The 27,815-nt window shown below is 47.7% G+C and overlaps 9 protein-coding genes across 9 annotated transcripts; 7 read left to right on the top strand and 2 right to left on the bottom strand.

The window, feature by feature from the left end:
* Window positions 1-81: 81 nt before the first annotated feature.
* Window positions 82-950, bottom strand: J4E78_003633 (uncharacterized protein; the record flags this gene model as incomplete). The annotated part of the gene is made up of 3 exons (XM_049364270.1): window positions 82-266; window positions 315-696; window positions 750-950. 3 exons carry the CDS (start codon window positions 948-950, stop codon window positions 82-84), a joined length of 768 nt encoding a protein of 255 aa, XP_049223348.1.
* Window positions 951-1,513: 563 nt separating this feature from the next.
* HH3V_1 (histone H3-like centromeric protein hH3v) lies at window positions 1,514-2,061 on the top strand (the record flags this gene model as incomplete). The annotated part of the gene is made up of 3 exons (XM_049364269.1): window positions 1,514-1,607; window positions 1,662-1,792; window positions 1,846-2,061. The coding sequence occupies 3 exons, from the start codon at window positions 1,514-1,516 to the stop codon at window positions 2,059-2,061; spliced, it is 441 nt and encodes a 146-aa protein (XP_049223347.1).
* A 952-nt stretch (window positions 2,062-3,013) lies between these two features.
* On the top strand, window positions 3,014-5,228 carry J4E78_003631 (uncharacterized protein; the record flags this gene model as incomplete). The annotated part of the gene is made up of 5 exons (XM_049364268.1): window positions 3,014-3,154; window positions 3,203-3,380; window positions 3,429-3,539; window positions 3,598-4,557; window positions 4,618-5,228. The coding sequence occupies 5 exons, from the start codon at window positions 3,014-3,016 to the stop codon at window positions 5,226-5,228; spliced, it is 2,001 nt and encodes a 666-aa protein (XP_049223346.1).
* A 256-nt stretch (window positions 5,229-5,484) lies between these two features.
* On the top strand, window positions 5,485-6,075 carry J4E78_003630 (uncharacterized protein; the record flags this gene model as incomplete). The annotated part of the gene is made up of 1 exon (XM_049364267.1): window positions 5,485-6,075. The coding sequence occupies one exon, from the start codon at window positions 5,485-5,487 to the stop codon at window positions 6,073-6,075; it is 591 nt and encodes a 196-aa protein (XP_049223345.1).
* Window positions 6,076-6,848: 773 nt separating this feature from the next.
* J4E78_003629 (uncharacterized protein) lies at window positions 6,849-8,581 on the top strand (the record flags this gene model as incomplete). The annotated part of the gene is made up of 3 exons (XM_049364266.1): window positions 6,849-7,479; window positions 7,527-7,955; window positions 8,010-8,581. 3 exons carry the CDS (start codon window positions 6,849-6,851, stop codon window positions 8,579-8,581), a joined length of 1,632 nt encoding a protein of 543 aa, XP_049223344.1.
* A 424-nt stretch (window positions 8,582-9,005) lies between these two features.
* On the top strand, window positions 9,006-10,673 carry J4E78_003628 (uncharacterized protein; the record flags this gene model as incomplete). The annotated part of the gene is made up of 2 exons (XM_049364265.1): window positions 9,006-9,874; window positions 9,929-10,673. 2 exons carry the CDS (start codon window positions 9,006-9,008, stop codon window positions 10,671-10,673), a joined length of 1,614 nt encoding a protein of 537 aa, XP_049223343.1.
* Window positions 10,674-11,571: 898 nt separating this feature from the next.
* J4E78_003627 (uncharacterized protein) lies at window positions 11,572-13,632 on the top strand (the record flags this gene model as incomplete). Its single annotated transcript, XM_049364264.1, has 3 exons — window positions 11,572-12,641; window positions 12,691-12,885; window positions 12,942-13,632. 3 exons carry the CDS (start codon window positions 11,572-11,574, stop codon window positions 13,630-13,632), a joined length of 1,956 nt encoding a protein of 651 aa, XP_049223342.1.
* Window positions 13,633-14,050: 418 nt separating this feature from the next.
* On the bottom strand, window positions 14,051-16,206 carry J4E78_003626 (uncharacterized protein; the record flags this gene model as incomplete). Its single annotated transcript, XM_049364263.1, has 4 exons — window positions 14,051-14,103; window positions 14,161-14,662; window positions 14,724-15,600; window positions 15,737-16,206. 4 exons carry the CDS (start codon window positions 16,204-16,206, stop codon window positions 14,051-14,053), a joined length of 1,902 nt encoding a protein of 633 aa, XP_049223341.1.
* Window positions 16,207-17,587: 1,381 nt separating this feature from the next.
* On the top strand, window positions 17,588-23,192 carry J4E78_003625 (Type I Iterative PKS; the record flags this gene model as incomplete). The annotated part of the gene is made up of 3 exons (XM_049364262.1): window positions 17,588-17,680; window positions 17,730-18,165; window positions 18,241-23,192. 3 exons carry the CDS (start codon window positions 17,588-17,590, stop codon window positions 23,190-23,192), a joined length of 5,481 nt encoding a protein of 1,826 aa, XP_049223340.1.
* Between the last annotated feature and the right edge of the window lie 4,623 nt (window positions 23,193-27,815).

The raw sequence follows: 27,815 nt of genomic DNA, 5'->3' as shown, positions 1-27,815 counted from the left end.
GCTCCGAAGACAGCTAGGGTATCTCAAATCCGTGAGTCTTCGCCAAACGCCAGATGTAAATGCACATTGTCACGATTGCGTCTATCGCTCCGCCTCTGCGGCATTGTCCTCGCCGCCTGCGTCCATATTGTTTGGCGCCTCGTCTTCGGCAGTCTCTTCTGCCGGAACAGGCGGCCCTTCGATCAGGCGGAGCCACCACGTGGGAGGATCGAGAGGGCTGTGGTTGTTGTGCAGCGGCGGGTAGATGTCGTTGAAATAGTACCAGACTGGATAAGGTTAGTTGTTGTCAACAAGAGCTGGGAGCGCAGACGTACTGTGGCCGACCACGATGCCGCACATCTCATCCTTGGGCACCGTCCCATGCATGATGAGCGAAAAGGCCAAGAGCACCCAAGGCAGGTAGGGCGCCTTGAAGACCAGCAGGCCAAGGAAGCTGAGCATGGTGTCCGGGTTCTTCCTGCTCCAGATGTAGATGAGGGTGCTGGACAGAGCCGAGCCGAGAAAGGCCATGGAGAACATGGGCGCGATGCAGAGGAGCAGCGTCGAAGCGAATGTGAGGAGCCATGCGAAGTGTGCCGTGGAGCGACCGGACGATTCCTCGAGCAGGCGCGCGTATCGCTGGAGGAAGAAGATGTGGTAGAGGAGGTCGAGGCTGAGTGGGCCGAAGTAGAAGAAGGTGGTGAGCAGTCGCCAGTACTATGCAGGTCAGTACGGGCTGGAACAGTCGCAGTGGTAGTGGTGGTAGGTACCTGGCTCTTGAAGAAGACGGTGCGCACGCTGTAGAAGAGCTGGAAGGGCGAGATGATATGGCACTGCACCAGCACACTGGCACTCAGCGCCGCCGTCATCCACCAGCGCGTGCACACGGGCATTTCGTAGAACCACTGCTCGAGCGGAAAGCCTCCGGCCCCTCCCATCATGCCGTCCCCGCCTTGCAGAACATTCGCCATGCTGGGTTGGGCGCTCTAGGGATAACACAGGATGAAGAATGAGGGAAAGAGGCAAGTTGCAGCGCCTGCACTCAGATACCTAAGTAAGCAGCGAAAGGCCAAGTGTCGCTCAGCAAACGCAGCCGCTTTCCGAGCGTGTGAACGATGGGGCCCATGTGGCTACGTAACTTGTCCGACGGGCCGCCAAGGCGCTAGGACTAACAGCACGCGATCGCACCTTCCGCCCGCCGGGCGTCGGGGTCCAAGCTCCTGCCCTGCCCTGGGTGAATGCGAACCAGCCACAGCACCAGCCCCTCGTCCCAGTCGCGTCGGCAGACGGTCAGAATCGCGAAGGACGATGCGCCCGTGCCCCGTTCACTACCGCGACCCTCGTACGCCATCTCATCGATATACCTGACGACGACGTGCCGACCGTTCGTCTTGTTGATCTTGACGCGCTTGAGCTTCGCGACTTTTCGCGCCGTGCACGCGCCGTGAACCCTCCCTCGTCGCCAATCCCACGCTCCAATTGATCCACCTGGACCCCGACACATCGCGCGATATCCTTACACACCAAAACCAACATGTCTCCCAAATCTCCCACCAGAAAGAACAAGGCGCGACCGTCGCGAGGTGGACGAGCGAGTGTCGGAGGAAGGAAGGAGTCGGGCAAGAGACGTACGTAGTGCGCCGAATAGTCAAGTCTGCGCACCCCAGCTGACCATTGCGCAGTTGGACAAGCAGGACCCGCTCCCGATCGCGCAAAGAAGCGTTACAAGCCCGGCACCGTCGCTCTCCGTGAGATCAAGCGCTACCAGAAGTCAACCGACCTGCTGCTCCTGAAGCTCCCATTCCAGCGCCTCGTGAGGACCCTTCATCCAGACACCCTTGCGACAGTCAGCTAACATGCCTCCAGGTCCGCGAGATTGCGCAAACAGTCACAACCGAAGACGGGCCCAACAGATGGCAGAGTCAAGCCATCGTCGCCCTCCAAGAAGCCACCGAAGCCTTCCTCGTCAACCTCTTCCACGACGCCAACCTCTGCGCCATCCACGCCAAGCGCGTTACCATACAGCAAAAGGACATCCAACTCGCGCGTCGCCTGCGAGCAGCTTGGGGTGCGCCGGTTTGAGTTGGCACCGTTGTTTTGGCAGATACCCAATCTTCACTTCTGTTGGTACCGAGTTTGGAGGAGATAGGGCGTATCGTTGCGATCTGGAATTTGTGCGCATACCAGAGAGGCTGCTTTTGGAAAACAATTGCGATTGGCGTTGCGTGGCGCAGAGGTTACTCGCATGAGGCCCGTCTTCAGGATTGTTATTGATTATTGTTCGTATATTTGCAGCATACCGACTACCGAGCTACAACCGTATCCCCTGTATATCAGTATTTTGGATCATCAAATGGAAAAGAAATCCCACGTCTCCCGTCTCTCAACTTCGACCTGAACGACGTGAATCATCCGGGGAATGACTCCAATCAGACGCCGACTTCCAGTATAGTTAGTGGCATTGGCAGTCGTCCGCCGTTTCTTGCTTGAGTTGCTTGTACGTCGACGAGGGCTTGGCTATCATCGTCTTCGCAGCGTGCGAAGAGCTCGACCAGCTGGAGCTGGAGGCGCGGAACACCGCCGAGGAAAGCTCCCCGCCATTTCCGGAACGTTGGCTTCTTATCGCCGGCAACCCTCATCACCTTCCACAAACGCTTCGCAGCAAAGATCCAACTCTCCTCCGCAACCGGTAGCCGACCAACTAAGACATTACCGAATGAACAAGTGACGCAAAGCCTCCTTGGCAGCCTTGGCCCTGCATTGTCCCCGCCCGTATCACGTCGCTAGAATGCCATTCGACGTCATGAACTGGGTGCCTCAGGTCGGTGCCGCTGCGGCGATACATGCGCTATAGCTCAACCAGGAAGCTCAATGTCTGACATGCAGGCACTTGCAGGCTTGTACATGGTTGCCAGGCAGACGAGTCAAGGTACCCCAATGTCACGGACTCTGTATAAAGTTGGCACTTGTGGTACTTCCGTAGCCTCTGCCCGCAGCAGATTGAAGAGCTCGATCTCCTCCTACCGCAGCGATCATGGTTGCATTCAGGCTGTCGCTTCTTGGAGCAGCTGGGCTTCTGAGTGGGGTTGTCAACGCTCAGTTTCCTCCGACACCAGAGGGCGTGACCGTTCTTGAATCGCAACTTGATGAGGGTGTCACGATCTCATACAAGGAGGTAGGCCATCCTCCACACAGTGCCTGATCCAGCTACTAATGACCCCAGACCGACCTCTGTGAAACCACAGAAGGCGTCCGAAGCTTCTCCGGCTATGTTCACCTCCCAGCTGGAGCACTTGCCGATCTCGGTGTCGAGAACCAAACCTACGAGATCAACACCTACTTTTGGTTCTTTGAATCGAGGAAAGATCCTGCCAATGCCCCTCTCTCCATCTGGATGAATGGTAAACAGCTTGGAAAGTACTCATTGCGACGTTGACTGACACCATCAGGTGGACCTGGCTCCAGTTCCTTCGTTGGACTTCTGCGTGAGAACGGACCATGTTTCATCGGCGCCGACTCCAACAGTACCTACCTGAACGAGTGGTCATGGAACAACGAGGGTGAGCAAGTCCATGGCGCAGCATCTCGACTCCTCAGAATCACGGCTAACGGAGACAGTCAACATGCTTTACCTCGACCAGCCCGTTCAGGTTGGCATGAGCTATGACAGCCTGGTCAACATCACCACCAATCTAGACACCGGCGATCTTGAGGTTGTAGACTTCGGCAACGGCCCTGTTCCTCCTCAAAACAACAGCTTCTATGTCGGCACCTACCCTAGCGAAAACTCCAACCTCACCACACGTGGTACTGAGAACTCTGCACGAGCGCTCTGGAACTTCGCCCAAGTCTGGTTCCAGGAATTTCCTGAGCACAAGCCAAATGATGACAGAATCTCTATTGCGACTGAGTCTTACGGAGGTCGTTATGGACCAGCGTTCGCAGCATACTTCCAGGAGCAGAACGAGAAAATCGAAAACGGGACGTGGAGCGAAGCTGGACAGACCCATCTACTGCACCTCGACACGCTACTGATCATCAATGGCTGCATTGATCGTTATGTCCAATGGCCCGCTTACCCAAGGATGCAGTACAACAACACGTACGGTATCAAGGCTGTGAACGAATCGCGCTATGAGGAAGTGCTCGACAACCTTTACAAGGAAGGAGGTTGTCTCGATCAGATTGAAGAATGTCGTAACATAAGTCTTGTATACGACCCTACAAACCAAGGCTACAACGAGACCGTCAACGAGGTGTGCGAGGCTGCAGAGACATTCTGTTCCGAAACGATCCGTGATCCTTACTTTGATACCGACCTCAACTACTACGATATCTCCGCCCCCGGCGCAGCTGCATTCCCACCACCATGGTACCAAGGCTGGCTGAATCAGCCACATGTACAGCAGGGACTTGGTGTACCTCTCAACTGGACTCAATCAAACTCGGCCGTGTCGCGGGCATTCCGAGGTATTGGCGATTATCCACGTCCAGGTTGGAAGGAGGATCTAGCGTATCTTCTCGAAGAGGGTATCAAGGTCACACTGGTGTATGGTGACCGAGACTATGCCTGCAATTGTCAGTATTGCCCCAAGAAGGCTGCGTTTGAGACATGAACTGACACTTTGCAACGTTTAGGGTACGGTGGTGAACTGCTCTCGCTTGCTATCCCCTACGACAACGCCACTTCATTCGCGGATGCCGGATACGCGCCTGTCGTCGTGAACGACACCTACATCGGTGGCCAAGTGCGTCAATACGGCAATCTATCCTTTACGCGAGTGTACGAAGCTGGTCATGAAGTACCAGCCTACCAACCGGAAACCGCATACAAGATCTTTACACGCGCTCTCTTCAACCGCGACATCAGCACCGGCAACATCTCTACGACCGAGACCCCCGACTACGCCAGCGAAGGACCAAGTGACGTGTACAACATCACCAACGAACCCATTGTCGACGAAGGCACGCAATGCTACGTTCTTGACCCCGGTCAGTGCACAGCGGAGCAGTGGGAGTCTGTCATGAATGGAACGGCCCTGGTGCGAAACTGGATCGTTGTCGATGCCAACACTAGCTATCTGTTCCCAGATCTAGCTGGTAACGGCACATCGACCAATGGAAGTACACCTTCTGGTACGGGCATGCCCATGCCGACTTACACCGCGGCTGCGTCGGGTGGTCTCTCCGCGAGCGTTTTGGGCAGTGCAATGATTGCTGCGGTTGTAGGAAGTTTGGTGATGCTTTAATCAATGGCAAGATAGTCGCGTCAATACAAGCATCACAATGATGCGTATACGATAATTATGGTATCTGTAGAACTTATGTGTGCTCCAGGAAATCAATACATAGATACCGACACATTCCACATTATCATGGTGTGCACTGGTTACACGTGACGTCATGACTTATACACGCGAAACCATACTTTTGTCCCGCAGATATGCACATTCTCAACAACCTCGACGCGTCGCGGGCCCTCCAAGAAGACGGCACATCGTAACCATGTCTCGTCCCACGTACTCCGCGTTCCAGAGACATCTCCTCTTCTTCTCGACACCCACATCTCCACCCCGGCTTACCTTCGGATCCGCCCTCCGCGCAGGCGTATCAATCGGCCTAGACTTCCCCGTCGCAGTCCTGCTGAGCCTATCCCTCCGGCTCATGTACGCGCCCTTCCCCTTCCTCTGGTCCCCCATCATCGTCGATAAGATCCCAGCGTCAGCACATCGCACACAATTGAGCTCCGTCACTCTACCAAAGGGAAAAGCCGATTATACCTGCACCGAACTGCTATCTCTTCTCAACAATAGCGTCGAGGAGAGCCAGGGCAAGGGCTGGTTGAAGCACAAGATCGATCAGGGGCATGTGGTGGGGTTTTGGACGATGGCGGCTAGTGCAAGGACGCATACTGTTAGGAGGGATGATGTCGAGAGGTTTCAGCAGGGGGAGTGGGAGGAGCCTGTTGTTAAGAGGAGACGGGGGAGAGACGATGTGTTGCCGCTTTGGAGGGGTGGGCCGATATGGGTTGGGGGGCATAGTTGGGCTGTCTGGAAGGTTCTTGGAGTGAGGGTTTATGAGGATAAGGGACGGTAGATAGTCGCATGATCTTGCGTGAACATCGTGCGGCAAAACCGATGCATCTGAATAGAATGGAGAGAGTGCGCCTTTGACTCAGACGGCGGCCTGGTCCTGGTTCGGGCTGGTCGATGAGATTGTGCTTCCAGGGTTGTGCGCCTGCGGATGAATGTTTTAGCCGTCCTCGCAACAAGCTCCAAACGGCCGTTTTCCGCGCTCTTGTTACACATGCTTATGATGTGGCTTACTTAGCATCACAAGCACCCATAAATCCGCTGCTGAATCTAGATCTTTGGTTGCGCATCCGAACCCGCTTTTTTCCGAAGAAAAACGTCTTTGCGCGTTATCAGATCCTGACTTTGACCGCGGTTGAAACTCGGCCGACCCGCTTTTCTTTGCCTGACAGACGCAATTCCGCGCTCACGTAAAGAACGTTGAAGATTGCTCAGAAGAATGTCAGGAGCGATGGGCGCCAAACTAGAACGCGCATCGCGCTGTGATCACCTTTGCACACATACTTCTACAAGCTCTTTGGATCGCGATAGTCACTTTTACACAGACATCACCTGCTTTCGCCTCGAGACGCGTCGTTGAGAATCGACGGGCACTGTCGTCATCGCGGTACCATCTCGGAACGTACAGCCAAAACGACATAGCCGCAGAATTTGAAGTTCATCCAGCACAAGTTAACAGTCACGATCTTTCGCGATAACAAGAGTGTTTCACGGTAGTCTCGAGAAGACACACTACAGCAGGCGCTTTCCTCGGTCACGCCGTCGAACCATCTCGAAATGGAGGAACCAAGACGCTCTTTAGAGCCAACAGGCGAGAAGTTCTCGTCTACCTCCGACCAAGACTTTGACGACAGCGACTCCCACGAAGACATGGACCGCCGCAACTCTACGCATTCTGCGCATGCTTCCAAACAGCAGGACCTGGAACTCGCAAAGACGAAGTCAATCGCAGAGACCATGTCTCCACTCCGCGAAGCTTTCTTTGTCGGTTTGCTCTGCTCTGCTCAGTTCGTCACACAAGCAGGTCTGCTCGGCACTCTCAATATCTTGCATATCATCGGATCCGATCTTGGTATCACCGACCCCGGTGTCCTGTCGTGGCTGATAGCGGGTTATTCGTTGACAGTCGGTACCTTCATCCTGCTATCTGGCCGTTGCGGAGATCTCTTCGGATACAAGAACATGTTGATCATCGGCTATATCTGGTTTGGCGTCTGGATGATAGTAGCCGGATGCAGCGTATACATTGAAGGTAATGGTGGCCAGGTGCTTTTCATCTTCTCGCGCGTGCTGGGAGGTATTGGACCGGCAATATTACTGCCCAATGCGCTTGGCCTACTAGGCGCGACGTATAACGAGGGGAAGAGGAAGGATATGGTGTTCTCGCTGTTTGGAGCATGCGCACCCGGTATGTATTTGTCCATTGCCTTATGGATATTGCCTAACGTTCCTTAGGTGGCGGTATAGCTGGCGGCGCGTTTGCTGGTCTGTGGGCGCTCTTGTGGTGGCCGTGGGCATTCTGGACGTTCGGCATTGCGCTGTTCTGCCTTGCAATCTTGTCGATCTTCATCCTCCCCTCAGTACCGCTCGATCCGGAAGTTCGCAATCTCTCGCACAGGGAACGAGTTCGTGAGCTTGACCTACTCGGCGCAAGTGTGGGCATTACCGCCATGATCCTGTTCAACTTTGCCTGGAATCAAGCGCCTGGTTTTGGATGGGGACACCCCTACATCTACGTCTTGCTAATAGTCGGCCTTCTTCTCTTTCCGCTCTTCTTTTGGATCGAGATCAAAGTCGCCAAGAAGCCTCTCATTCCGTTTGATGCGCTCAGTACGGATGTCTCGTTCGTGTTGACTTGCATAGCATGTGGCTGGGCTGCTTTCGGTAAGTTGGCTTCCAAATATCTTTGTCAGAGCGCATGACTAACGACAGCTGTAGGTATCTGGGTTTATTACTTCATCCAAATGCTCCAGCAGCTGCGTGGCGAGTCTCCGCTTCTCACAATGGCTCATCTCTGCCCTGTCGTGATATCCGGCTTCATCGCTGCGGTCACCACTGGCCGTGTCATCTCGCGCATCGGCCCAGGTTGGGTCATGCTTATCAGCATGCTAGCCTTTTTGACGGGCAACATTCTCGTTGCTACACTCCCCGTCAACCAGATCTACTGGGCGCAAACCTTTGTTACCACGCTCATCATCCCATGGGGCATGGACATGAGCTTTCCTGCCGGCACGTTGATCATGAGTAATGCTGTCGCTAAAAAGCACCAAGGCATGGCAGCGAGTTTGGTCAATACGATCGTGAACTACAGTATCAGTATCGGGGTTGGCATCGCAGGAACAGTGGAGGTGCACGTCAACAATGGCGGAAGAACGGCGGAGGATGAACTGCACGGTTATCGCGGCGCCATGTACGTTAGCGTCGGACTGAGCGGCATGGGTGTGGTGACGAGCTTGCTGTTCCTGCTCAAGATGTGGTTGAGAGAAAAGAGGGCGCAGAAGAAAATCTGAGTTTCGAGTCGTATGTAGTGTTCAATCTAGATTAAGCGTTGTTAACTTTCTTCAGCGTGTAGTCCCGCAGCTTTGTGCGTGTGCCCGCCATCTCTAAGTGATTACGTCATCGTGTCGCACCATCCCGCGATCGCAATTTCACCAGGGCTTGTTCATCGCGGTCACCCATCTGGCACGTCAGCGCCACACTTCAGCATCAAGTTACGACAGTGCTTTGATCATTGTATTTACCCGACAGCACCGTCCTGAGGAATCCAGGGCATTCAACGTGGAGTGGCGAATGATACGGAACGGTTGATCTCGTCAAGGTCTTTGCTACAGTCAACCGAGAGCGAGCTTCACCGCGAAATCGAAAACCGAGCAAGCCACTCAGCAGAGCATCAACATCACTTTGCCTGCTATGCTACCGCCCACTAATCTAAGCATGAGGTCCACTATGACGCCTTACGATGACCCGCCCATCTACCAGCTGCCGGAAGAGTTACTGCTGCACGTCGCCTCTTATCTTCCCGACTCGGCTGCACCCACGTCCCTCAAGGACCTAAGTCTCACGTCCCGCAGATTTCGCTCTGTCGCCCAAGATGCCCTTTACACCACAGTAAACCTGTCCATGTCATGTGGGATTCACCCCAAGGTGAGCTCCCTTCTGCAGCTGCTGCGTACTCTCCTGGACCGCGCAGACCTTGCGACAAAAGTCAGAACCCTACGCGTTGGGACAATTCGCAAAAATATCGCCAAGCTTTGCGAGGTGCAGGACTTCGACCTCGTGTCTTTACGCGTGCGAAGCTTGGCAAAGCTGGAACAGATGGGGTATACTGCGTCGCATCCTTGGCATCGGACCATTCGAAACTCGATAGAGTCGGGATTTGCTGGACTGCTGCTCGTACTGCTTCCCAACCTCACACACCTTGATGTCTGGGTGAAAGATCATGCTCGCGGTCCACCTTCAGGCGAGTGCATCTCCGGGCTTTTCGGGGGAATGTTCGCCCCTGCTAGCATTATTCACGGTTGGGGCACGCTTCGACATTTGACTACGAGCGACACGCACTTGCTGAAGTCTGGCATTCACTACGAGAATCTTAAAAGCCTCGATCTAAAAACGATTTCCATTGGTACCATCCTGCGTCTCAACGGTCGTGGGTGTCTACAGGGCGCCGAGAACCTTGATGATCTAGCCTTGAGTGTCTCGATACAATTTGCAGAGCGTCCCCTCGTTGAGAAGGCGGAAATCCAACTCAGTGACCTTTTCGAAGCTCTCGACTGCAGCCGCCTACGAAGTCTCAAAATGCAGCTGTGAGTTTGTTAGTGCATCGTATACGTTGCCTCTGCTAACATTCGCCCGCGCAGTATCAACGACAGCTATCACCTCACTGACGATCGAGATACCCAGCTTGATGCTGGCTATCTCATAGATCAACTTGATAGCATGCGAGACAGTCTAGAAAGGCTTGCCATCACGCATGAGATTACCGATGACGACTCGGATTTAGAATGGCTGCTGGAATTGTTGACGAACCAAAAGAGATCGTTTAAACACTTCACCAACCTCAAGCATCTCACCATTCCACAGTTGTTCATTTTCAATGCGGAGGCGGATCGTTTCCTGGAAAACTGCTGCCAGCCGAGAGATTTGCCACCAAAGCTCGAGACGTTGGAAATCCTGTACCCTCAATCAGACATAGACGAATGGGCACAGGTAGAGCGCTTCCAGCCCCCAGGATATCAAGACGATCCGGCTTTAGGCTTTCAAGCCAAGCTGCCCTCGGCTTTGTGGAAGATCACATTGACGTGTCGCGACGAAGTTGGCTCATCTGCATCGTCCTTTACGAACGACGTAGAGCCGATCTGGAATGTGCTGTCGTTTGATCTCCTAATCGAGACGTATGTCTTCTGTCAGACCCAAGGAAATTGGTACAACTTGAAAGACTTGCGCGACGAGCAAGATGGCATAAATGAGGAGGAGACCGACAGCGATATGTCAGCGATGTTATTAGCGCATTCTGGACCTCAGGTAGAATCGACCGACAGCGAACTGGAAACGACTGATAGTGGAGACTACGACGAAGAATCGGACGAAGAGTCGGACGAATAGAGACTACAAGCGAAGCCTTCTCGATCAACAGTCACTTGGTCTGGCAGCCTGCTTGCATGCCCTTATCGGTCCACAAAAATGGACGCAGAGAGACTACATGCAAAGCCTCCTCGATGGATTCTCAATGGACCAGACGGACTGGACGACTACAGCCTCAGTATTTGAGCCGGCGAGGCGAGGGTACGCCATGCCCGACTAGCGCACGGGCGCAGTGGTCCAGATGTTCATTGGAGGCGTTCATGCATGTTCCCGGTCAGCGATTCGAGCCGAATCCCGCCCCACCATCAACGCTTAGCCAAGTCGGTCCTGCATGCAGCAAATATTGGGCATTGCGCCTGCTTATTCCCATGGCAGTAACAATTCGCGATATCATCATCCACATGATCAATACGATGTCCGAGTACCCGGTGACATCCTGTGGCGTTCCTTTCCAGGCTTCTGAGCACGCATCTAGTATGCAGCCTAATATATCATGCAGCCAACACGGACTACCGGTCTTGAGCGGGCAAAGCCGAGCCCATCACTGAGGTAGACTTTTGAGATGCATGTCAATGAATGGTACTATCTACGCGGAGATCATTCTGTGGGCGCGATGCGTCAAGTCCGTCAGCCTCGTAAATTGGCGATATCTTCCACATGTCTATTCTTGGGCGTATGCGGAGCTGGACTTCCGCATCAACCTTGGACAGTGCTATTGTAAGCTAAGCTAGACGGGCATCATGGCGTTTGCGAGTGTGAGATGAATGATCATGGTCGAGAGGCGATGGGAACAGAGGTCAGCGTCTTGTAAGCTGACATGCCGCCAGAACCTCATCAAAGAACTATAAGTTCGAAGCTTTCCTTGCATTGAGACTCATATCAGCAACAAAGCCGCTGCCTCCACTTCTCAATCTTCGACATGAGCTTCAGGTCCAGTCTATCGGCGATATATATCGCCATACTCATCCTAGCGGGTTCAGTCGACTCTGCCTCTGTCGCTATCAGCCGTTCAGGATGGACCGCAACGTCGGACAGTTTCCAAGCTGGTAATGAGCCTTCTAAAGCGCTTGATGGAAATGCGACATCGTTCTGGCACTCAAAATATGATCCCGCGCCGGCCGACACATTACCAAACTGGATCGTCGTGGACATGAAAGCATCCTATAACATCAACGCCGTCAGTCTCCAGCCACGCCCAAGCGACAACGCCAATGGCAGGATTGGAGGACACAGGATCGAGATTAGTACCGACAACTCAAGCTGGAAGGTCGTCGCTGTCGGCACATACAACAACGATGCGACGACCAAGAAGACTTCCTTCGTCGCGAAACCGGCACGATATGTTAGGATCACAGCTACCTCAGAAGCTCAAAGCGCCGTCAACCAATGGACCACCGTCGCTGAGATCAACATCTTCCAGGATACAGCATACGCTCCGCCAGCGGCAGGCAAAGGCTTGTGGGAGAAGACTGTGGATTTCCCACTTGTACCGGCAGCTGTCTCATTACTCCCGAACGGAAAGGTACTGATGTGGTCGGCCTTCGCGAAGGACAACTTTGGCGGATCCAGAGGCTTCACCCAAACAGGCATTTATGATCCTGCTACGGGCGAGTCGAGTCAGCTTCAGGTCTCCAATACACAGCACGACATGTTCTGCCCAGGTATCTCCCTGGACTTCAACGGCCGTGTTATCGTTTCGGGGGGCAGCGACGCTGCAAAGACCAGCATCTATGACCCTTCTAGTGACGCTTGGACCCCAGGAAGCGACATGCGGATCGCTCGGGGGTACCAATCCACCGCTACTTGCTCCGACGGGCGCATCTTCAATATCGGCGGATCATGGAGCGGCAACAGGGGTGGCAAGAACGGAGAGATCTATAGCGCTACTGCAAATACTTGGGCTCTGGTACAGAATGCGCTCGTCAGCCCTATGCTTACAGCTGATACTGCGGGCGTATATCGTTCGGATAACCATGCTTGGCTCTTTGGGTAAGTCCAGCGCCTGATAATCATTGACCTTATTGCTGACCAACTATAGATGGAAGAACCAGACGGTATTTCAAGCCGGCCCTTCGATCGCCATGAACTGGTACGATACTGTCGGATCTGGAAGTACCACGGGTGCTGGTAACCGCTTGGATGACGGGGATGCCATGTGTGGCAATGCAGTAATGTTCGACGCCACAGCCGGAAAGATACTCACTGCAGGAGGTGCTGCAAACTACGAAAACAGGTAAAAACCGCCTTTCGCATCACTCACGCAGCAATGCTGACTTCGTTGTCTTTTAGTGACGGACGCACAAGTGCCTATGTCGTCACGATAGGTGCACCAAAGACAAACCCAACTGTCGCCAAAACCCAATCTATGACCTATCCGCGCGGTTTCGCGAATGGTGTCGCGCTTCCCGACGGAACAGTTTTCGTTGCTGGCGGACAATCGCGTCTGCACCCGTTCAACGACGACACGGCGCAGCTGACTCCGGAGCTGTGGGACCCCACTACTGGAAGATGGACACAGCTAAACCCCATGCAAATTCCCAGGACATATCACTCCGTAGCAATCCTCATGCCGGATGCGACCGTCTTCGTCGGCGGTGGCGGCTTGTGCGGTTCTTGCGGTGCCAACAATCACTTCGACGCCGAGATCTTTGTACCGCCCTACCTTCTGAACGCTGACGGTACAAGACGCGCACGTCCTGTCATAAGCACTGTAGCCTCTACTGCCAGACTCGGCGCGAACTTGGGCATCACCACGTCTGCGGCTGTTACCAAGTTCTCGCTGGTGAGGTTTGGCACCGCCACTCACACCGTTAACACAGATCAAAGAAGGATCGCATTGACGATGTCGGGTAGCGGTACGAGCTATACGGTGGCTATTCCGGGCGACCCAGGAGTCGCATTGCCTGGATACTGGCTTTTGTTCGCGATCGACGCCAACGGCACGCCTAGTGTGGGCAAGACGATCAAGCTCGCTGTGTAGAGATGCATTGAGAAGGGCAAGGACCTATATGCCGATTTTTCCGTTTTGCTTCCTTCTTTTGCTACGTGAACCGCTTCCTGCTCTTGGGGTCCGACGTCCTCAGGCCGAGTACATGAGTATATTACGAGTTTGCGACAAGAACATCTGATATGCTTTTGGGATTCACTTTTCGGTATCTTGGTTCCATTCACGAGCTCTTCTTCATGATTCAAGCTGTCGCACGGGTGACTCATGGTTTGCTTCGCTACATTAAATATACACATTAAGAAAGGGATCAGAAAGTAACAACACGCGCTCTCAAAGTCGACATCCTACCCGACGCTCCAACCTCAGGACATTTTCCAACGCATAGTAGAAGGTCTTCGATCTATTTCTTTTCCGCTTCATTTACGACACATCTTTCATCGTCGCATGGCTCTTATCGCCGATTGGCCTCAACAATGCCAGCAGCAATCTTCTCCGCGAGCGCATCTACGCGAATGTTAGCAGACGTCCACACAACACTGGAGCTCCGCATGGAAAACTTACAAATCGTACTGGTGGGGTGACCCGGCGGCAAGATAGGCAATGCACTCGCATCTACAACCCTCAAGCCCTTGACGCCATAAACCTTCGCTTCGGTGTCCACCACCGCCATGTTGTCATCCCTCTTTCCCATCTTACACGTGCAAGACGCATGCCAGATAGTCATCAAACTGTCTCTCACTACAGCCAAGATCTCCTCGTCGCTGTCCTTCTCCTTGCCTGGCCAGTATTCGTCACCAATCACAACTTGCTGCATGGTTTCTGAGTTCCAGATCTGGCGCATGCGACGGTAGAGCGCGACGGCGAGTTCTTGGTCCGCAGGAGAGGTGAGCCAGTTGGGGTTGATCAGAGGCGAGCTGCTCATGGATGCCGATTGCAGGGTAACGTTGCCGCGGGATGTGGGTGCTACGATGCCTCCAAGGATCGTGGCGTATTGTTTGCCATCTAGGGGTTGTTGAAGGACAGGGAGGGAGAAGTCGCCGATGTAACCGTTTCCGCTGATAAGCTGTTGGAATTTGTGATTAGTGTGTGTCCTTCATCGTTATTATTAACAACGAGGGACTTACCTCAGCTTCTGGCCAGTCATCGGTGAATTGGTTCAAGGCATCGACGGTGGACTGAGAGAAGTTTTGGCGGAACTCTTGGGGCAGCTTTTCCCAGCCGAGGAACTCCACTACGTTGGAAGAAAGTACGCCCTCGCCTTTGAGGGTGTAGTCGGCCAGAGCATCGGCAAGTGCGACGGGGTTGTGGAGGGTGTTGTCCAGCGTGTTGAAGCTGACTTCGTAAGCTGGTCCGAACATAATGTGATCCCACATGTTCTGGCCTACGCCAGGGCGATCGGCAACCACGTCGATGTTGAACTTCTCCAAAGTCTCCTTTGGACCTACACCCGATACCATGAGCAACTGGGGGCTGTGGAAGGCACCTGCAGAAACGATGACCTCCTTGGAAGCATGGATGTCGTAGGTAATGGCCGTGGACTGAACCCTTACGCCGGTCGCGGTCTTGTTGCCATCAAAGAGGATCTTCTGGGCCTGGGTGTTTGCGTACACAGCGAGCTTATCGTTGTCGAGCGCTGTTTTGATGTATTCGTCCGATGCACTGCGGGTCTGCTCCTTCGCGTCGATGAAAGTTTGGGTGTAGTGTGTACCCATCAGTTTGCCACTGTCGAATTCGCTGGTCCTCTTCAGGCCGACTGCGTGGAGAGCCTTCTCCATCCAGGTCGAGAATGGAGAGACATAGTTGGAGTAACCGATCTGGATAGGTCCTCCCGGTGTTTGGAAGGCACTCTCGTCGTATTGCGTAGTCACATTGTCGCCACGTATGGCGTCGTTCGGCTTGGTGAAAGTGACAGCCTTCTTGAAGTAGGGTTCAAAGTTGGCGAACGTGTAGCTGTCGTCACCCACAGCGTCTGCCCAGGTTTGATATGAGCCCTCAGTACCTCTGGGAAAAGATTAGTACACGGCAATCAGATGCAGAGACGGCTCTTCTTACCTGTGGTGGATTAGGAAGTTGAGCGCAGAACTGCATTGAAGGTCTCGTTAGTGATGTAATAGGTGTTGTGTTATGAGATTCTTACGAGCCACCCAAGCATTTTCCCTGCGCATAGTGCACGCGTCTATTATCTGCGCCCGCTTGAGGCTCAGTAGTCAAGACCCAATCAACGATAGGATCGGAGTCCAGAGGATTGGCACCGATTCCCACGATACCACCGGCAGGTGTGGAGCCTAAAACAGGCTTTCCAATTTGGTAGTAAAGCCCAGCCTCAATGATGGCGACCGAGTAGCCCGCTTCAGCGAGGCGCACACCGATTGCATTGCCAGCGGTGCCACCGCCCACGACAACGTAGTCGTACGTCTTCTCCACGCCAACAGCGCCTTCGATGGAACCAAGTAAACCTTGCACTAGCCCTTTGCCACTCAGTATCGAACCCAAGGAGTCCAGGAAAGGGTTGACGAGTGAGTCCAGTATCGGGGCGGCATGGGTATGTGGAAGGCCGAGCGAGGCAGTCAGAAGTACGCTAAGAAGCGAGTGCTTTTGAAGATGCATGGTAATAATGAATGACAGAAAACAAAGTTAACGAGTGTGTCACGCAAAGGAGTGCGGCGGAATGAATCGTTACCAGGCATGACCTGGGGGATCTAAGAAAGTCTATCGCATCGTTTAGGGGCGTGCGTACCATTCGGCCTTGTCGCGGAACTATTCGCTCGGATCGCATCGCCAGGCAGAATAGATCCCTGACGTGGCCGAAGACATCCCTCACCGGGCCGAATGTGTACCTAGGGATGCCTCATTGTGGCTACCGGCAACCTGATCATCGTCCGAATCGGCAAGCCCCTTGCATGTATGGAATTGCGATTAGCGATGCTTGACCTAAAGTGAACGACGACATGGAGACATCTGAGATTGCGCGCGAAGATCCGAATGACTTGTTGGAAGAGTACCGAGGCGCAAGCTCGGGATGCCGCGAAGTAGAGAGGACAAACGCAATGCGTAGGATTTGTCTGCCAAACTGTGTCAGGCCAAAGACTTCAATCTCCGATTGATCGCGCACTAGTACAGGCAGGTAACCCCACGATCCTGATTCCCCGCGACAATCCCGCATGCCGACACCCGCAATTCCCTTCTTAGAGATCCCGGGGGCCAGGAGTGGTTTCTCTGCAGTGTTATTCGATCGTTGGATTGTGGGGAGATTTGGAGTGCGGCGTACAGCCAAGAAAGCACCTGGGCAGGCATCTGGATCCTTCGCGCCTTCGATGCTGCGCCACTTTTACTCTGATTGCGTACCAAACAATGGAAAGCCAATTGAAGACATCTACTACCTTGATCACATGCTCCGCACGCTGCTCAATTAGAAGTTTTCTGACTGGGCCAAGAGCTTGCTCGAACAAGATCTCGTATATCCCTGCTTTGGCTTCCAACAAAGCGACTCAAACAAACTGTACTGCACTTTTATCCGGCGACTAAACTATGAAGGAAGTGCCTTCCGAAGTACTCCGGGGAGTTTGAACACTAAAACACATGTTGTCTGGGATATCTCCCGAGACTCCTCCGGAATGCCCCGGATAACTTCAAATGCTGAAATGCCCGATGTCTGAGAAGTCAACAAGCCAACATGGCAGTTAATACGTATTACCATGGTCCGCTGCTAGTCTCGAGTTCGAACGAAATAACGATTGGGAGCTCAATTACGTCACTATTCTTCAAACTTATCGATCAATAAATCAATTTAAGGATTATCGGTTCGAATAAGCACGTAACGCTAGAATTCGTCAACATTCAAGATCGCATGACATATCAGTACCCTACTTGGATGATTTACTTCGTCTAGGCCTTCTCTTCCAATCTGAGAGTGAGGGTTCAAATCGCCTGTTGACAAGTCTGCTATCCTTCGTCGGAAACTCTCATCGAACATCAGGACTACGCCACAATGGAAACCCCCGACTCAAATCAATACTCGTCTAGTTCCTTTAGCCCAGTGCAGATGCATAGCTCAGTAACGGAAGCAGAGCTCGGCGAACTTGTGAGTGCTAAAACTTACAAATGAAGAATCGCAAATTGACACGTCCAAGGGCGAATGTAACGACGTAGCCGTCATTGGCATGGCCTGCCGTGTGGCCGGTGGAAACCACAGCCCCGAACAGCTATGGGAGTCTATCCTGGCGAAACGAGACGCTTCGTCCGAGATCCCAGCTATGCGATGGGAGCCCTACCGCCACCGTGACGTCCGCAACATCAAAGCGCTCGATAACACAACATCCCGTGGATACTATCTGGACGCCCTGGAGGACTTCGACCCGAGCTTCTTTGGGATTTCGCCTAAGGAGGCTGAGCAGATGGACCCGCAGCAGCGTATCTCTCTTGAAGTAGCGTGGGAGGCGCTGGAATCTGCAGGCATAGATCCTAAGAATCTCTCCGGATCTGACACTGCCGTATTTATGGGTGTAAACTCTGATGATTATGGAAAATTGCTGTTGGAAGACCTGCCTAATATTGAGCCCTGGTCAGGTAAGTTCTTTCAAGACTGTTGGTTCACTTACACAATGTGTGCTCTGGATGTTCCCATTCTAATCTCCCGGATAGGTATCGGAACCGCGTACTGCGGCATACCGAATCGAATATCGTACCACTTGAACCTCATGGGCCCGAGCACGGCGGTTGATGCTGCATGCGCAAGTTCACTAGTGGCGATTCACCATGGACGCCAGGCAATCTTATGTGGCGAGTCAAGAATAGCTATTACTGGTGGCGTTAATGCGATCTGCGGGCCTGGGTTGACGCGGGTATTAGATAAAGCTGGTGCTATATCGCCCGATGGCTCGTGCCTGTCCTTCGATGACAATGCACATGGTTATGGAAGGGGGGAAGGTGCCGCATTTGTTGTGTTAAAGCGCTTTCGGGATGCGATAAGAGATGGAGATAACGTCATTGCTCTTCTCAAGGGTTCTGCAGTCGCTCAGGACGGCAAGACGAACGGTATTATGGCCCCGAACGCGAAAGCACAGGAACTCGTTGCCCGACAAGCCCTTAAACAAGCAAACGTCGACCCTGCGACTGTAGAGTACGTTGAGGCTCATGCGACATCGACGCCTTTGGGGGATCCGACCGAGGTCAGCGCTATATCGGCGGTTTACGGTGTATCCAGATCGAAGCCGGTGAACGTAGGATCAGTGAAGCCAAATGTCGGCCACCTCGAAGCAGGTGCGGGAGCAATTGGGTTCATCAAGGCTGTTCTGGCACTGAACAAGGCGCAATTTCCGCCGCAGGCCAACCTCACCAAGCTTAACTCTAAGGTTGACTGGGAGAACTCGAGTACACAAGTCGTGCAAGAGGTTTCCGACTGGCTGGACGTGGAGGCGCATCCACGTCGGGCGGCTATATGTTCATATGGATATGGGGGCACCGTTGCTCACGCTATCATCGAGCAGTCTTCGTTTCGCCTTGCTACGATGAACCAACAGAACAGCGGATGTGCTCACGTGCCAGTCACGCTTGCGGTCTCGGCCCCACAACGAAAACGACTTGCTGGACAAGCGGGTTTGCTGGCGAGGTGGTTGATAGGTCCAGGGAAGGGAGAAGATCTGAGGTCAATTGCGAACACCCTTGCTCTCCGCCGCGCTCATCATGAGTACCGAGCAGCATTTGCTGTTGCCAGTGTAGAGCAGGCAGCAGAAATGCTCAAAGTGTTTGCCGAAGGTGGTAACAACGGCGAGTGGGTTTCCCAAGGCAATGCGCTTGCGACGAATACTAGAAAAGAGGTGGTCTGGGTTTTCTCCGGTCATGGCGCTCAGTGGAATGAAATGGCGAGACATCTGGTTCCCAATCCCGTTTTCCTCGGCGCTGTTGAGCCCTTAGACCGCATTGTGCAAGCAGAAGCTGGGTTCTCTCCTATCGAGGCTTTCCGGAAAAGTGGCAGCGACTATGACGAGTCCGATCGGGTACAAATCTTGACATATGTCTTCCAAATTGGACTTGTTGCTTTGCTTAGATCTGAAGGAGTCAGTCCTGATGCTATCATTGGGCATTCCGTGGGGGAGATTGCCGCCTCGGTGACAGCAGGCTGCCTTACCCCAGAAGAAGGTACCTTGGTCGTCACTAGAAGAGCTGGGCAGTACGCCAAAGTCAAAGGACTTGGAGCTATGTTCCTTGTACATCTGCCCTTTGATCAAGTCAAGGGCGAGCTATACAATAAGCAAGATGTTGTTGCAGCAATCCATTCGTCGCTCTCAGCTTGCGTCGTCAGCGGAAGGGTCAAAGCCGTCGAGATGTATGTTGAGGATCTCAAAAAACGAGGCATCGAGACATTTAGGGTGGCCACTGACATCGCATTCCATTCTGCAGCAATGCTGAGTCCGCTGGCGCAACCAGTGAGGGAGATGTTGGCGAAGGACATCCGGCCTCGGCCAGCAACGATTCCTCTCTACTCGACCTCCGACCCTGATCCACGCTCAGACATCCAACGAGACGCCGAATACTGGGTTCACAACATGATCAGCCCTGTGTTACTCACGTCCGCTGTAAAGGCGTCAATTTCAGACGGATTCCGACTATTCCTCGAGGTGTCCAGTCATCCAATTGTATCCCATTCAATCAACGAGACCATTATCGGTGATGGAGTGGAGGACAAAGAGTTCGCAGTCATCCCAACCGTTCGCCGTCACAGGTCTCCGGAGATGTGTGTGGCGCAAGCTATCGGCACGTTGTACACAAAGGCCGCGACCATCGACTTTGACAGGTCTCTTGGCCGTCGATGGGCACCGGGAGTGCCTGGAACGCATTGGGTGCACAAGCCAATCTGGAGAAAAGTGCATAGTGGCAGCTCGCTGGGCTTAGACAGCCTCACGCATGACGTTGACAAGCACACTCTGCTAGGCCAGTTCACCCTCGTTTCCGGCACTGCAACCAAAACGACTTTGTACACCACCAGATTGGGTAATGACACCAAGCCATTCCCAGGTAATCATCCACTCCACGGGACTGAGATAGTACCCGCTGCCGTACTGATCAACACTTTCTATCACGCCACAGGGGCTTCTACTTTGTCCAACATTGACTTGCGCGTCCCAATCGTCATTAGCGATGTACGAGACGTCCAGGTAGTATTGCTGGATGACAGCATCAAGATTACCTCACGGTTGCATCAAAGCAGTGCCCCCAAAGACCAGTCTTGGGTTACCCATACTGTCGGCCGTTGGAGTGTATCTCAATTGGATAACAGTGTGACGCCTTACGTGGATATCGAAGCTGTCAAGCGGCGAATTGGTACTGTTCTGCCCTCCAACTTCTCCATCGACTACTTGGACAAGGTCGGCGTTTCAGCCATGGGATTCCCTTGGGCTGTCACAGAACACTTTGGCGACCTCAAGGAAATGCTTGCTCGCGTCGATGTTGCGCCAGATGTCGCGGACGGCGCCAAGCTGCCCTGGCATGGCTCTTCATGGGCCCCTCTTCTCGACGCTGCAACATCTGTGGGGTCTACCATCTTCTTTGATAACCCAAAATTGCGGATGCCAGCACAGATTGAGACGGTCCAGTTCTTTACACAGTACGGAGTGTCGCCGCCCAAGACCTGCTATCTCTACGTAGAGGAAGCCGGCGAACGCGGAGCACCTGCAGTTCATGTCAACGTGTGCAATGAAGAGGGAAGAGTGTTGGCCAAATTTGGATCGATGCGCTTCTCCGAAATTGAGGGCACCCCAGGCGTCAGCGGTGGTGTCGAGAGCCTCGTCCACACCATCGCCTGGGTGCCTGCACCATTCTCGCGCGAGGCAGCTTCATGGGAAAGCTTCATCCTCGTATCAGAAGACTCGGCTACACTTGACTGGCGCTTGGAACAGCTGCAAAAAGAGCGTAAAGCCAGAAACGTGACTACCACCCGCGTGAAGTCGGCAGCAGAAGTGGTCGCTAAAGCACTGGTCCCCAATACGGCAATCATATACTGTCCGGGCCCCGTATCGGTTATCACTGACGTGCCATCTAAAGCCGAGACGTTCCTCTCGGAGCTACTGCTCTTGACCAAGCATGCCGTTAGCAGCATGTCCACATCCGGAAGCGGAAGCGGAAGCGGGAGCGGAAGCGGTAGCGGAAGCAAAGTCTTCGCCATTACCACAGGAGTGTCAACTGCCGAAACACCCACGGCATTGTCTCATGCTCCGCTCCACGGGCTCGCCCGTATCATTGCATCTGAGCACCCTGACCAATGGGGAGCATTAATAGATGTCGAGGATCTTAGCGACGATGAGACCTTTCCTATGCTCGCAATGACGTACGTCCGTGATCAAGACGTTGTTTGTATGGAAGACGGTCTCCCCCGAGTTGCTCGTCTGCAACCGCTGCCACGTGAGAGATTGTATGATACCTCCGCCTCTCGGTCTTCTTCTTCCTCTCCACCTCCCTCTTTGATGCCTAAGCCAGCAGGAACATATCTAGTGACGGGCGGACTGGGTTCGCTCGGGCTCGAGGTAGCGGGCTGGCTCGTGGAGAAGGGGGCGCGGCGATTGGTGCTGGTATCTCGACGAAAACTGCCTGCGAGGTGTGATTGGGACAAGCTTGAGACATCCTCATCCAGCAGCCTCAAGCCTGCTGTCGACAAGATTCTGGAACTCGAGGCTTGCGGAGCAACGGTATACACACTCGCGGTCGACATTGGTGCAGCAGACGGAGCGGCAGTGCTGCGGACCAAATTAGACAGGCTACAACTACCACCGGTGCTGGGTGTAGTCCACGCGGCGGGCACGCTCGAAGACCAGCTCATTCAGAATGCCTCACCCGAGGCCTTCTCGCGCGTGCTACAGCCCAAGGTTGCTGGGGCGCTGGCATTACACACCGCTTTTCCACCGCAGACGCTTGACTGGCTTGTCCTCTTTAGTTCGTGCGGCCAGCTCTTCGGCTTCCCAGGCCAAGGCAGTTATGCCAGCGGGAACGCCTTTCTTGACTGCCTGGCCACCTATAGGCGCACGCTTGGAGACAATACCGTAGCCTTTCAGTGGACTAGTTGGCGTGGCCTGGGCATGGCAGCGAGTACTGAGTCTATCAACGCTGAGCTGCACAGCAAAGGCATCACCGACATCACGCCGGAGGAGGCTTTTCGAGCTTGGCAGCATTTTGGTAAGTACGACCTAGCTCATGGTGCTGTGCTGCGGACCATACCCTTTCCTGGAGGCGAGCCGCTGCCCGCGGACATTTTGGACGACATCGCAATAAGAACAAAGACGCCTTCACTAGGTGCTGCAGGCAGAGACATCGATACCGACACAGCAGCTGGAGACGAGATGCCTACGAACGGCGTTCACCTAAGGATATGGTTAGAACGGAGGATTAGAGATATCGTCGCTGGGGTACTGATGTTGGAAAGTGCTGACGAGGTGGACCCGCGCGCTGCCATCGCGGACTTGGGCGTCGATAGCGTCATAACAGCGACGCTGCGTCATAGATTACAAAGTGCCTTGAAAGTCAAGGTGCCGCCCACGTTGTTCTGGAGTCATCCAACTGTTTGCCATCTTGCTAGTTGGTTCGCGGAGAAAGTGAAAACTTGACGAAAACACATCTGTAGCGCGCTGCGCGGGGAACACATCATAGCTAGAAAGAATGTTAGAGGTACCTTAATAGTTGTTATTAAATAAAATAATCTAAATATAGTGTTATAGTAGTAGAAATAACTAAAGTACGTAAAGAATAATTATTAGCAAAGTAGAATTATTATAGTATAAGCTAGTTTAAAAAAGCTATAGTCTATTATAAGTATATAAATAAGTTTATATTTATAAAATATATAGTATAAAAGATTAAATTTTAAAATAGAAATATTTAGTAGATAAAGTATAATACTTAAGTACTACTATTTTAAAAAAAGTAGTTATATTGTTTTATACCTAATTTTATAAACTTTATTTAATAAAAAGATATTAAAAAATACTTAAATATTAGTCTTAGAACTACTAGAAAATTTTAATAAACTTAGAGTATATTACTATTAGTACTAAGGCTTCTAACTAATACTATACTTATTTATATAACTTCTAAGCTTAAGTAGTAATTAAAAACTATATAATATAGTAGTAATAGAAATACTATAATAGCTATATAGTACGTATTCTTAAATAACTAAAATATAATAACTATTTTATACGTTTATAGCCTAGGTATTAATAGAGCTTATAGTAGTCTATTATAGCTACTATTTAGTAAATAGTATCTTTTTATAAAAGATAAGCTATAAAACTATATTTTTATTATTTTATATTTTAGAACTTTTATAAAGTATTCTAGCTAAAGTATTATATTACTAATATATAGTTTTCTTAATAGCTAAAGATAGTAGTAGTATTATTTTTAAGCTTTACTACGTATATAAAGTTATAAATAAAAATAGTATAAGTATTTTAAAGCTTAGTACTAGTAAGTTTTATAATAAAGTAGTATTACTAGCTTATTATAATAAGTAAGAAACTAATATTATATTTACTAAAAAGCTTTTATATTTTACTAATAAGCTTCTAAAAAGTAAAGCTAGAGAAAAAAATAATAAAAAGCCTTATACTAGTTATATTTATAATAAAAGTAATAAAAATAATAAAAATAATAGAACTAAAAATAATAGAAATATTAATAGGTCTAGTATATAGTATTATACTTATAAAGTAGTATTATAAAGTACTTATAATAGCTTCTTATATAGCTAAAATAAAGTAGTTTATAGTAGTCTTTATAGTAGCTTCTAAAATAATAATTCTAAAAGAAGTTATAGTAGTAGTAATATATTAAAAAGAAAAGTAATTAATATAGTAATAATAATAAAGCTTATTTAAGCTTAAGTAAGTAAGATAATATAACTAGTAATAAGATTAGCTTTAAACTTACTAATACTAAAAAAACTTATAAAGAAGTAGTAATATAGTTAAGAGCTTATTTAGTTATTATAGCTTTAGTATTAGATTTAAGCTACTATTTATATCTTTAATAAGTTTTTAGATTTTTAATTTACTATAAGCTATAGAATAATAATAAGAATAAGAATAAGAATTTTATAAGCTAAGATTTTAGTATTTTATTACTTTATAATTTATAGCTTAGTTAGTTATAAGTATTTAAGAATATATAATTATATTATAAATCTCTCTACTATAGTATAGGTAGATATTAGTATATAAGTTTAGAGAATAGTTATTTTACTACTCTAAAATTTAAAAGCTTTAACTACTATACTAGAAGTAGTAGTACTAAGAATCTAAGTCTTAGTCTACCTAACGCCTATACCTCTAAATATAGAATTTTAACTTTTTTTAAAATACGTTTTTTCTTATATTAGTAATAGACCTTACTCTTTTTAAACTAGTTTACTATAGAATTATTAGTTTACTAATAAATAAAGTAGTTAAGTATATTATAATAAAGATATTAGAGTATCTATTTTTAGAAATATAAGGCTCTACTTATATTATAATAAATTTTCGTACTAAAAAAAAAAGTTTTTTATATCTTTTACTTACTAGCTTAAAGATTCTAAAGTAAAAAGAATACTACTATACTCTATAAGTAGAACTTTATCTACACTATATTAAGAATTTTAGATTTTTTTTTTTTTAGTACTTATTAGAAATAAGAAAAGAAATTTAAATAAATAGTATAGAAGAAGACTTATATATAAAATTATATTTATATAGATATACTTATTTTTTATTACTAGAATAGTTTCTAAGACTTTATTATTAAAATTTATAAATAATAAAAGAAAAGATAAATCTTATACTAAGATACTACTAAATATAATATTAATAAACTTAGCTATTATTTAATATATATAGAAGAGTAAATTAGCTTTTAAGAATATATTTATTATAAAAGTTATTATCTTAATACAAACTAGTTTTTTTATATATATTATTATCTTATATAACTTAATAGAGTAGTATATACTAGAATAGAGTAATATATATAACTTATAAAAGTCTTAACTAGTAGCTAGAGTAGACTTTAAAGTATATAAACCTTTTACTTATATAATTTAAAAAAGTTTCTTCTATAGATAGCTTTAATAAAAAGTTCTCTAAACTCTATATAAAGTTTCTAGAAAATATTATATATTACTACTCTACTATATTTTAAACAAATTGTTTTTTAAGAACTATATTAGTAATAAGTCTTTTTAATATAATACTTTAAATATAAATATCTACTTTTATTTCTAGAAGCTATTCTAAGAGTAATTTTATACTATTCTACTTAAATAATATTAGAGACTTTTATAAATACTTCTATAAGTTAACTATACTAGTAGTAAGTAAAGTACTAAGTCTATTACAATTATTATTATAAGTAGTAAACTAGAGTAGAGTAATAATAAAAAAGAGATATTTAAAAAATTATCTTTTCTAAAGCTATATAACTAAATAACTAGACTAGCTAGAAATAAGATTTTTAGTATTTTAAAAAGCTAAGAACTTTTTTTTTTAAGCTAGTGTTTTTAAAATTCTCTTAGTAAGCTTAGACTAGTGTAACGCTAGTAGTATTTAAGTATACTAAAAAGCTCTACTCTTTTTAGTCTATATCTTTTTATTATTAGTATTAATTTTACTAAAATTATAATATACTACTATATATACCTAGATCTTTTAATAGTTTAAATTAGAAGTTATTCTTTTTACTTTTATAATAGTTAAATTAAAAAGTTATCTTAAGCTTTTTATATTATAAGCTAGCTAATTTTTATAACTAGTACTTAGTATACTAACCTTTAGCTCTTTCTACTACTTTATAATACTTTAGTAAGCTTTCAATATAGTTATTTATTTATTTTTATAGTATAGCTACTTACTTTTCTAGAAGAGTAGTAAATAATAATTTTACTACTTATATACTAGCTTCTATACTTAAAAAGCTAGTAAGTTTTTTTAAAAGTTTATTTTTTAGTAAATTTTAATTTTTTTTTAAAAAGTTTAATCTAAGCTATAAGTAAAATACTTAAAAAAAGAAAATCTATTTCTTATAAACTAATTAAAAATAGCTAGAGTTTTATAAATTTTAGTATATTTCTACTAAGACTTCTAATATTAATAAAAGAAGATATTAGCTTTTTAGAAATTAAAACTTTTTTAAAAAAATTATAAGAATTAAATAAGTTATAGTTATTTTAAGTTAAAATTAAAAGAAAGCTTTTTTACCTTTTTAAAAAAGTAGATTTACTATTAGAGTTTAAACCTTTTTTATATATTTTATATTTATAAAGCTTTTAAAGTTTTTAAAAGTTTTAGTTTTATATAACTTAGATTTTCTATATAATTAGATAGCTTTCTAAATAGAGATAGTAATATTATAAACTATAACTTAGTTAGTAAACTAGCTAAAAATAATCTAAAAAACTAAAAGAATACTAGATTTTTTAGAGAATTATTTAGCCTATTTAGTATCTTTTAAGTATACTAGTATTAGTTATAAAGATTAATTTAGCTTTAGTTCTTTTAATTCTTTTTCTTTTAATATATTTATAGTAATTACTATATATACGCTATATAAAAGACCTATCTAAAAATATAACTTAAATAAAGTTTTTATATATTATCTTTTTTATAGTTTTTTTAAGATATTTTTATTTAGATAAAGCCTTTTCTTTATATAAAAGCTACTTTTTCTTAGTAGTAGAAATAGAGTATTTCTCTACTCTTAATAGGCTTTATAAAGATTAAGAAGAGAAATTAAAACTTTTTTACTTAAAATAAATTAATTTATATTTTTAAAACTATATTCTAAATCTTTATTAACTACTCTAGTAGCTTTTTTAGAAACTCTAAAAAATTAGTTTAGTTTAGACTTAAAAAAGAGTAGTTAGAGAATTCTTTTTCTTTTTTATATATAATAAAGCGTTTATAATAAACTTAGAAAACCTTTAGTATAGTACTAATAGTACTAGTAGATAGTTTTTATAAAAATAGAGTATAAACTTTTTTTCTAGATTTTAAAGGTTCTAATAATATAATAAGAATATAAAGAAAAAAAAGATTTTAAGTTAGAAAAAGAAAAAGATATAAAATAAGACTAAAATAAGCTTAAGTAACTTTAGCGCCTTTTTCTAGTATACTTTCTTTTCTTCTAATCTTTAAAAATTATTAAGATAAAAAAGTATAGCTTAAATTTTGCTTATATTAGTATTATATAAGCTAGTA

The sequence above is a fragment of the Alternaria triticimaculans genome, assembly GCF_023758025.1.
Source record: "Alternaria triticimaculans strain BMP 0046 chromosome Unknown scaffold_4, whole genome shotgun sequence".
In the NCBI taxonomy this organism is placed as follows: domain Eukaryota; kingdom Fungi; phylum Ascomycota; class Dothideomycetes; order Pleosporales; family Pleosporaceae; genus Alternaria; species Alternaria triticimaculans.
This window is presented reverse-complemented; position numbering and strand designations above follow the sequence as displayed.